General features: G+C 39.8%; 2 protein-coding genes across 4 annotated transcripts in view; both read left to right on the top strand.

The window, feature by feature from the left end:
* Positions 1-499, top strand: part of LOC144022265 (14-3-3-like protein) — a 15615-nt gene extending 15116 nt beyond the window's left edge. For all 3 annotated transcript variants that reach the window (XM_077526932.1, XM_077526933.1, XM_077526935.1), the window contains exon 6: positions 1-499. This exon is cut by the window's left edge and continues 372 nt beyond it. The gene's annotated coding sequence lies outside the window, so the exon portion shown is untranslated.
* A 2095-nt stretch (positions 500-2594) lies between these two features.
* On the top strand, positions 2595-10411 carry LOC144022119 (polyadenylate-binding protein 1A). Its single transcript, XM_077526632.1, has 15 exons — positions 2595-3434; positions 3627-3820; positions 3998-4113; positions 6337-6476; positions 7688-7782; positions 7883-8020; positions 8176-8271; positions 8358-8630; positions 8737-8827; positions 8910-9032; positions 9131-9273; positions 9439-9523; positions 9619-9749; positions 9873-9963; positions 10046-10411. The coding sequence occupies exons 1-14, from the start codon at positions 3242-3244 to the stop codon at positions 9960-9962; spliced, it is 1908 nt and encodes a 635-aa protein (XP_077382758.1). The 5' UTR covers positions 2595-3241; the 3' UTR covers position 9963; positions 10046-10411.
* Positions 10412-10735: the final 324 nt, after the last annotated feature.

The raw sequence follows: 10735 nt of genomic DNA on the forward strand, positions 1-10735 counted from the left end.
GTGTGTGCTCTGTATCTTGTTCATGTTAGTGGTTTTGGTTTGCTTATCTTTGTGGTAAAGGTGAATATCAGAATTATCTTCTGACAAGTGGAGATGTCAGATGTTGCATCGAAAACAGAAATGAAAGCAGACTACAAAAGTCACAGGTTACATTCCATCACTGTCAAATGCTTGAATTTTCCACTTTTTGATTTGTTTTTGGATGATCTACCTTTTTATATTTGTGTAGGAGTTACAAAGTTTGACTCCACCTTTTTATTAGTTTTCTTTCTGTCACAAAAAATGTTTCTACTTTTTTTCTACTTTGTTTTACAACTCTTGCCTTTTGTTAATCTAAACTGCATATTGGTAAGGCCATTTGTGGAGATGTAAGAGAGCGATGTTTTTGTCAGTTTTACTGGGTTTGTTCTCTTGATTTGGAATCACTCAACCAATCCCTGTTCTGTTTTGAGGGGAAATGTGTAAGTAAAATAAAGAATAAAGATAATTTAAGTTTGAATTTGTCCACTACGTTAGTAGTTCAGAAGATTGACTGGAGCGGTGTTTTTATTGCACAATGTACTGTCCACCTGAGTAATTGTATTCAAATCAATAGAGGATTTTCAATTGTACATTGCATTATGTAATTTAGTGTTATGTATAGGCTTTGTTTAGATAATTGTATGATTAATATTGGAAACAGAACATTTTTAACATCACTGGCATCAGTATTTTCATGTAAAATGTTGAATACTCGGTTTCACCTATCAGACTGGTTACCCAAGAGCAGACTAAACAAAACCAGCAGCAACCACATCTGAACAAACCATGTGCAAAGGCTACAAAAAGAAGAATTTGGGTAAAAATTTGTGACCACCTTTTTGTAATTGAAAAGCATTATATACTATTTATACAATAGCTGCTAAAACATTTTAATTATCCTCTGTCTGTACTGTCTGCCTCAGTCAACTGCCACATCAAGATTTTCAGGCTCAGCCATAACCTCACCAACATCCCTTGGTGAGTCTAGTAACAAAATAATCACATTATCACTCTAGTCAATTTCAATTTTATATAAATGGATGAAAACCACATATAAAGAAGTTAAAAAAAAAAAGTCAATTTGCCTCTTACCGCATGCTTTATTTTATTTTTATTTTATTTTTATTTATTTTTTTGCCAGAGTCACTGATTCATGTTCAGATGTTGCATTTACTAACCGGACTATTTACCAAACTATATTAAACACATTTTCTGCAAAATATATAATACTATATAATCTTTTATAAATAAATGGAGAGAGAATGCTTCATGAAAAATTGACTTATTTGTGTTACTTGTGCAAAGCTGCAATTCCTTTTATGTCCACTGGGTGACAGGTAATTAGAAAATAGAATTCTATTACGTCATTTCCTGTAGTGGTTCTCAACCGCAGTCTTTACCGCAGCGTTTATTAATGTTTGAATGAAACAAATGAAGCTTAATCGAGTAACAAGATATGACCCAAAATACACTGCCAACACAACAAAGGAATTGATGGCAAGCTTAATTAATGCGGTTCTTGCAAATAAGGGTTTTGTCACCACCAATTACATGTTATTAACTAGGTTAACTTAACATTGTTTCAATATTTTTGCTCACTCGAAAAGTGGGTGGGTACACACAAAAGCTCTGTGTTGTTTTCCACATCTACATCTAGAAGTAGCCTAAATACCATGCAATAAAAGCTGGAACTCTTGAGGCTGTGCAACAAAAACAAAGGAATACTCTCGGAGGGGACTGTACTGTAGCGCGATCTTGTATTCTTTCATCTGAAATGTCTTTGTATCCTTTGCCTTTATGCTTCCTTCTCTAAAGACGTCACAAACACACTTAAAAGAACAGTAAGATGATATTTTGTGTATAATTAATGTGACAACTATTTTTCCATGAATAATTAATACTTTATTATTATTATTATTAAAAAAATTTTTTTTACTTTCACTCACTCAAGATTACATCATGTAAGCTACATAGTGGTCTCCCAGGCGGAGAAGTGAACCCACGCCAGCCGGCACCGAAAGCAAGTGGTTCCACTCCTCCACCTGGAGAACAAAACATTTTTTTTTTCCACTTGCTGTTGACTGAAGATGACAGCCTGGAAATCGGTAACGACCAATCATGGCTCAGTTGGCTGACCAAACCCAGAAAACAGGTGTGCTGATTGGTCATTATTTCTTCCGCACATGTGAAATCTTCAGTTGACAGCAAGTGGAATTTTTTTTCTTTTTCATGGAATTATTACATGAAAAATAATGAAATCATCAAATTAATTCGGGACAAAATATTAGCTTTTTTTTTTTTTTTTTTTTTTTTAGCTATTTACTGCTGAAAATTGTTCAATGAGTCAAGTATCTCTAACTTAATACCACAACTATTTACAATGCTTGCAAATGGTGTGGCTTCCCCATTGCTACAATCTTTTTCGAGAAGAAATGAAAATAAGGAGGCAACAAATGTGTTATCTCTTGAAAAAAGTAATTGGGTGGGGCTGAGTTTGAAGTGGACTTTCTGTGAGCAGCTGAAAATAATGAAAGGCAACATAAGATATCGCGAGACTTGTGACGTCATACCCGCTATCGCCGCCCGGAGGTTCAGTGACTAGTATCGGGAAACAACCTCTACCGACCTTCCTTTCATTCCCGTAATCCGTCTGCGTTGGGTGTGCTCCGTAGCTAGTCACGGCACACATTTTATTATTATGAAACAAACCAAAAGCTAGAGCGCACACGCAGACATATTTTTATAAGAAAAAAATCGGTGAAGCAGGATTTCATTTGCAAACTCAAACAACGCGAAGAGGAAGAAGAACCTTTACGGACGTCAGTAAGCTAACGTGAAGATAACCGCCATTATTGAAAGCGTGGGTGGTAAATTCAATCGCTGTGTTTACCACGTTTCTAACAACAGTGTTAGTCGATTTTGTTAATTGTAGCAAATATCCTCGCGAGTTTACGGACCATTTAATTTTGCCTGTGAGCGGCACACAAGGAAATTAGTCCCACGAGTCGCGTTAGTTAGGCCACGTTCCGACAGCGTGCTAATCAGGCTAGCTAGCCCACGTTGACACGTTTGAGAGGGAACTTTCGGAACAACTCGTCTGGGCGCTTTGTATACGACGGGACAAAGAACATAACCGCTTCACATTGAAGACGGCTGTTATTCGACCTTTCATTTAACGTCAATTGCTATTACGTGTTGTGTCTGACCACGCGTAGTCGTCATGAACCCTAGCGCCCCTAGCTATCCCATGGCCTCCCTCTATGTGGGGGACCTGCATCCAGACGTAACCGAGGCCATGCTCTACGAGAAATTCAGCCCGGCTGGGCCCATCTTATCCATCAGAGTATGCAGGGACATGATCACCCGTCGATCCCTCGGTTACGCCTATGTGAACTTCCAGCAGCCCGCTGACGGTGAGTCTCAAGTTAGACGTCATTTTAAAGCGAATGCGAACCGTTTGACTCCATTTTGAACTGTAAGCTAACTAAACGTGAGTGTTTTCGAATCATGTTCACCACAATTTAGAAAATGGACACATTACTCTTGATTTGCCAAATATACACTGCTGTACACATTTACTGATTGTGTGGGTCAAATCTTTTCAGCTGAGAGAGCCCTGGACACCATGAATTTTGACGTGATCAAAGGCAGGCCACTTCGCATCATGTGGTCCCAACGAGACCCCTCGCTGAGGAAGAGCGGAGTGGGCAACATTTTCATCAAAAACCTGGACAAGTCCATAGACAACAAAGCCCTCTATGATACATTTTCAGCATTCGGAAATATCCTGTCCTGTAAGGTAAGTGGAACAGCGTTTGTCTTGTGCACACGTTGGTCTGTGGCTTGAAGATTTTGCATACTCACCACTACTTTGCATGCCATAGAATCCACAGCAAAATCCCATTGTTTGTCAAATGTATTTGCAACGCATGGTGTTTGTGATAGTTACTGAAGTGCTCAATGTTCCCTCTCCAAGGTGGTTTGTGATGAAAATGGCTCAAAGGGTTACGGCTTTGTGCACTTTGAGACCCACGAGGCTGCTGAGCGGGCCATTGAGAAAATGAATGGCATGTTGCTCAATGACAGAAAAGTGTAAGTGGGATTATGATTGACACATTGACTCAGGTGTTTTACTAATCTAATGAAATGACAGTATATGTGTGTGTTCGTGTAAAATGATTAACAAGATGTTATGAAATGTATCTTGTTTGAATGTGTCAAGTTTGCTGTAAGCAAAAACCATATAGTACATAAAACTTGACTATTAAAATCCAGTCAATTCCTTGTCACTTAAAGGGATACTTTATTTATTTAGCCATTTTTGTCAGTCAACCATTAATATTTAGCCTATAATAAAATTGATATTTTCATTATTTTTCATGTACAATTAGTACCTTTAAAAACACATTTTGCAACTTGCTGTCGCCTGAAAATGACATCACAAAGGCTCAGGTAACCAATCACAGCTCAGCTTGTGAATGTCACATGACCAAACCTAGAAAACAGGTGAACTGTGATTGGTTACCTTAGCCCTTGTCATTTTCAGTCGACAGCAAGTTGCAAAATATTTTAAAGGTACTAATTGTTCGTGAAAAACGATGAAAGTATCAAGTTAATTATAGACAAAATATTAAGTTTTTTTATTGCTATAATGGGCTAAATAAGCGAAGTTTCTCTTTAATTTAGTTGGCAGGTATTTTGCTTGTCTATGAAATAAATTAGCAACAGAAGAAACCAATTAATAAAAAGAATTTATGATTGGCTTGGTCACATACAAAGCGCTTTTCTCACTGCACAGAAACACGAAAGGACTGCAGCGCTACGGTTGCCAGTGTGTGGCCATTTTTGCTGATGTAACAGCATGTCAGGAAGTTAAAGTGGAGTTTTTTTTTTTTTTTTGCCACTGAATAGACTGCAAATTGACAAAATGTATGTTTCTTAAGCCCTGACTTTTACTCAGTTTAGGGAGGATTGAGATGAGCAGCAGGGAAAAACTAATGGCTCAGTGGGAACTTAGATAGTTGAGTAATGCTGTTACCTGTAAATAAGTCAGCTAAAATGCAATGTTACCTCGCGTCTCGATTATTGCTGATTCACTATCACCGATCTTGTGACTTCATGTAACCCGATTTCTGGTTAAGGTAAGCCATTTTAAGATTAAAAAGAACTTCAGCAGCAGTTTTTAATTGTAAAAGTTTAACTTAGCTGTAATAAGTGTTTAGAAGGGTGGTAGCCGCGTGGGGGTTGTTGTTGCATTGGCTCGTCGAGGTTGTAATAATAAAAAATAAATCAAATAAAACCTCCAATGGAATTTAACCTATTGCTAGTGCAAAAAATTGCACCAACACTAGATCACACCGTCAGTGCCTCTTATTGGCATTTCTCCTATTTCCACAATGCTGCACTTGGTTTCCACGGTGTATTGCTTCTGCCTGTGATTAGCATGCAAACCAGGCATGTTATAGTAGTCAAAAAATTAATCACATTTTCAAATCAAAAATAATCCTCACAAATCAAATTACGATCCAAAGTCTTAATACTTTTCGGTGAGCGGTGAGCATCAGTTCACCGAGGGAAAATGCTGCATTCGATGAAAGTGGGGAAAATTTATTCCGCTCAGAATATGTCAGTTCCGTCCTCAGTGTTTGAGGCAAATGTAAATACAAGACTTATGTTCACATGACACAATGTGATTTGGAATGACTGGTTAACGAGAACAACCGTTAATTTATCGGAATCAGCCATCTTTATTTAAATTTGCCTCAAACCCTTTGAGGGTGGAACTGGTCCACTTCCGATTGGAATATATCCGAATTCAAACGCAGCATAAGAACACCATTTTGACTTGTGACGTCATTTCGGAATTGGCAATTAGTGGCGCTTGTCTGACACCACGCCAATGTTCTCAAATAGAAAATCATTAAATTCAAGGTGTCTTGCTGCTGTTGCGGCAGAAGTCCTGTTGTCTGTACTGCCCATCAATGCTCTGTTCTGTGTGCTCCGCCCTTCACTACATACACAAATAAAGGGGTTTGAGGAGTGCACCCTGCTAAATGCAGTGTGAAAAGGGCTTATACAAGGCTGAGGTGTGGGGTATTTCAAATACATCAAATTGCTGAACATTTGAAAAGACTGGATTAGTTTTGACATGAAAAAGTCAGTGTCCCCTGCATCATTCACATTTTAGGTGCAACCCTCTGTGGTATAAATTAGAACACCCCACCCAGAATGAGAGATAAACTGTTATAGATTTCAGTTAAAGTGTAATCTAGACATGATATGATTGCCTAATGGCTTTCTTTTTCTGGCCAATAGATTTGTTGGACGCTTCAAGTCGCGTAAAGAGAGGGAAGCCGAGCTCGGAGCCCGCGCAAGAGAATTCACCAATGTTTATATTAAAAATTTTGGGGAGGATATGGATGATGAAAAGCTCAAGGAGTTGTTTGGAAAATACGGTAAGTGTTGAAACACAACCTTCAACCTTGAGTGAAATTCCACCCCAAATGACTTGCTCTTAGGCAGGCAGCGGTCTCACTCCAATGCATCTTAACATCTGGTGTTTTGCATTCGAAAGAGTGATGCCTACCATTCATGGTTTGGGGTGTGCCTTTATCTTAGGGGATACATAGTTGGGTTTGTACACCAATACTGTCTTGGTTTGTCTTATCTACTCTGTGCATGAACAGCTCATAAAGCCTTCTTGGATGAGAGGCAAAACATCACTTCGAAGACAAGGATCGTTCAGATGCAATTGATTCAATTCCCTGTAAATGAAATGACCTGGGCCCGGTTGTTCAATTCTCGGTTATTTTAACCACTGTTTAACCCCTAACCGCCGGTTAAATTCTTAACCGGCCGTTAAATATGCGTTGTTGTAAACATGGTTAGTCAACGGCACTGTCAAAGTTGACCGTGCCGTTTGTCACTGGTTAGCACCAATATATTCCACAATTCCTCTTTTTGTTTACTTCCGGATCAGTGAATGAAAGTGGAATGGATATTATCCAAACGACCCCTGGCACTCGCCGAAAAAAAAAAAAAAAAGCAGGAAGCTTTCTGATGACAAATTACATTTAAATGATTTTAAATAAAAAATTAGCAGCTATTTTGTGTTTTTATATTATTGACGTGAACACAAACTAGAAACATCACAGGTAAACATCTCTCTGGAAACACCTCCCACTAAATGTTTGTCCATTATTAGAACTAATCTTGAAAAAAAAACCCACAATTTTATTATTTCTCTTCTGACTCAGCCTGAGACTTGGCATTGTATTACTGCTACTGTATAGTGTGTGCGTAACTTATCAGTATAATCGCCAATGTCAAAGTCAAGCCCTCAATAGAGACTCTTTCTTGCGCGCAACGGGCATCATTAGCCACGAACGCAGAGTTAACCACACTGTTAAAAAGAGCGGCGGTCCTTAGGTGTGTTAACTTTAACATCAAGTTAACCGCCGGTTAATAAAGTTAACAGTTTTGAACAACAAGGTAAGAGTGCCGTTAACAGTCAGTTAAATCTACTTAACCAGTGGTTAAAGATAGAACCAAGTTTTGAACAACCGGGCCCTGGATGAAAGGGGCTTTTCACAGGCATATTTAATGCGTATGTTTTGTCCTCATTAAGCCAGTAGTCTTTATTTTTTTGCCATCTGTATTTCTTCAGGGCCAGCACTCAGTATCCGTGTTATGACAGATGAGAGTGGCAAATCCAAAGGATTTGGCTTCGTCAGCTTTGAGAGACATGAAGATGCACAAAAGGTAGGCAGAATTTAAGCGCGCTTGGCATTGCGGTAAATTTTCAAATGTCATAGCGGGTAACTTATTTATTTATTTTTTTATGACATTTGTTTCTTTGTAGGCTGTGGATGATATGAATGGTAAAGAACTGAATGGCAGACAAGTTTATGTGGGGCGTGCACAGAAAAAGGGAGAGCGCCAGAATGAGCTCAAGCGCAAATTTGAGCAGATGAAGCAGGATCGCATGACCAGATACCAGGTTTGTTTTGAAGGAAAATGTTACACTTGCAGTCTTTGATCTTGAACTCTTGTTCATTCTAAACTGTTTCAAATACTGTTTTGAAAAAAATGTCATTGTATGCAATAACTCAAAATTCAGACTCAAGAACAACTTGTGACGTCCTTGTTTTCCAGGGTGTCAACCTGTATGTGAAAAACTTGGATGATGGTCTTGATGATGAGCGGTTACGCAAGGAATTCTCACCATTTGGAACAATAACAAGTGCTAAGGTGATTAATTTTTTTTAAATGTATTGGATTACTAGTGTTGAAGTAGATGCTTTAGCAGCACTTGTCTTGAATTTCTTCCTCCCCAGGTTATGATGGAGGGCGGTCGCAGCAAAGGCTTTGGCTTTGTGTGCTTTTCTTCTCCAGAAGAGGCCACCAAGGCTGTGACTGAGATGAATGGGCGCATAGTTGCCACTAAACCGTTGTATGTGGCCCTGGCTCAGCGCAAAGAAGAGCGTCAGGCCCATCTAACCAATCAGTACATGCAGAGGATGGCCACTGTCCGCGCTGTGCCCAACCCTGTTCTCAACCCTTATCAACCAGCTCCACCTTCTGGCTACTTTATGACTGCAATACCTCCGGTGAGTCGTGCAAAGACGCACATTTTGGCATCTTGATTTGTGTGTTTTGTGGCTGGGCGGTTGCCTGTTTGAAACGAGATGATCATATATTGGCGTTTATCCTCAGGCCCAAAACCGTGCTGCATATTATTCTGCCAACCAGCTGGCCCAGCTGCGTCCCAGCCCCCGATGGGCCACTCAGGCAGTGCGTCCACAGCGTAAGCCAACTTTTGCATTGTTGTTGATTAACTTTTTTTTTTTTTTGTTACTGTTACGTTCTAAAATGTCTTCTTCTTCCAGACTTCCAGAACATGCCCAATGCGATGCGACCTTCCGCTCCCAGGCCCCAGACTTTCAGCACGATCCGTCCCACTGCCACCACCAACACCCAGGTCCCACGCATGATGGCCTCTCAACGCATGCGTGAGTAGTAGTCTTAGAACTTGCCTTCTTCTTTGACTTTATGATAGTAGGATTACGTTGTACTCTCCACCTCCCCCAAATTGTTTTTCGCACTGCAGCCACCCAGGCCCTCAGCCAACGCCCTGCCAGTGCTTCGGCCACGGCCGCCCCAGTGCGTGCTATGCCACACTACAAATATGCCGCCGGTGTCCGCAATCCTCAGCAGCACATGGCCTCCCAGCCGCAAGTCACCATGCAGCAGGTTTGTACTTGATTTTTCTTTCAGTTGGGCATGAATGCAGTTCGAGACTTTAAAATGTGTAATCCATTTTTCTCTCGCTGTATGATAAACACAAAATGTTGAATACATGTACTTCATTGATGTTGGGATAACTGATAACATTTATTTATTTATTTATTTTTACAGCCTGCTGTCCACGTCCAAGGACAGGAGCCCCTGACTGCTTCCATGCTGGCTGCTGCCCCTCCTCAGGAACAGAAGCAGATGCTGGGTCAGTATTTTACTTCCTTGACTTTTTTGGACACAAATAATTGTCAGTGGCCCCACTATACGTCTTACTAAAGATAACATTTGTTGTTCCCTTAGGTGAGCGACTGTTCCCCCTAATTCAGAACATGCACCCCAGTCTGGCGGGCAAGATCACCGGCATGCTGCTGGAGATTGACAATTCTGAGCTTCTTCACATGCTTGAATCGCCTGAATCCCTGCGCTCAAAGGTCAGTTGAATGGCTTGAAAACTTAACACTGTGTACAAACCTGATGCAGATGTTTTCCATTCTGCTCACTCTGTGATATATTTGACTTGAGCGCAGTGGTTCATTAGTCATTGTTTTGATTAGGTGGATGAGGCTGTGGCTGTGCTCCAGGCCCACCAGGCTAAAGAGGCTGCTCAGAAGTCCACAACTCCTGCTGGTGTACCCAGCGTCTAAGGTGTGTGGAAGGATTCTCGTCTGGTTTGCCCAATTGCCCAAGAATGAATGTGTAACCATTAATTTCTTATTCCTCTCTACAGATCGAGCATTTTGAAACCTGCTTCACCGATGGAAAAAAAGAGAAAAAAAAATTAAACATTGAAAAACCTAAAACACTGAAAACATTGCAAAATGATAAATTTTTTCTTAAAAAAAAAGAAAAGAAAACCATTTACTCTGCCAGGTCTAGGGATGGTTTGACTAGACCTTGATCGTATACAAAAAAAAGTTTTGAAAAAAAAAAAGCAAAATAGGTAAAATTGAATTAAATTTGAATGCGTTCCTCTGTTTTATGTCATTTTACTGTGTTAATGCTCAGAATATCAGCCATGGTATGGGATGGAGGTACCGGAGCATTTTTGAAAGTTTATAGTTAACTACTGGCTAATAAATTCTCATTCAAATTGTGTCTGCATTATTTTTGTCCAAATTTAAAAATTCATATATTGACACCATGTGTTGAGGCAAAGTTCATAAGCAGTTGGATTCAAACAAGTGCGTATCGAGTAAGTATCAGAGCATCTGCAAACTTTCTGTGCTGTGAGGTAACATCATGGTACAGTATGGGATGGATCTACCATTACACAAATAGCCAGCTGAGAGAGGCTCCAGCACCCCCCCGCAACCCTTGAGGAACAAGCGGTTCAGATTTTTTTATTTTTTTTTTAATCTCTTGGAAGTTGATGTAGAACTGAATCGTACAGGGAGCTGTTAAAATTAACTCATAAAAT

Source organism: Festucalex cinctus, chromosome 7, assembly GCF_051991245.1.
Source record: "Festucalex cinctus isolate MCC-2025b chromosome 7, RoL_Fcin_1.0, whole genome shotgun sequence".
Lineage (NCBI taxonomy): Eukaryota > Metazoa > Chordata > Actinopteri > Syngnathiformes > Syngnathidae > Festucalex > Festucalex cinctus.

Excerpts from the sequence above, each read along its gene's own strand:
- LOC144022119 (XM_077526632.1), top strand. The coding sequence starts at position 3,242 with ATGAACCCTAGCGCCCCTAGCTATCCCATGGCCTCCCTCTATGTGGGG. Across the intron at positions 8,272-8,357 it reads GAACAATAACAAGTGCTAAG|GTTATGATGGAGGGCGGTCG; the intron begins GTGATTAATTTT and ends CTTCCTCCCCAG. Across the intron at positions 8,631-8,736 it reads TTATGACTGCAATACCTCCG|GCCCAAAACCGTGCTGCATA; the intron begins GTGAGTCGTGCA and ends GTTTATCCTCAG.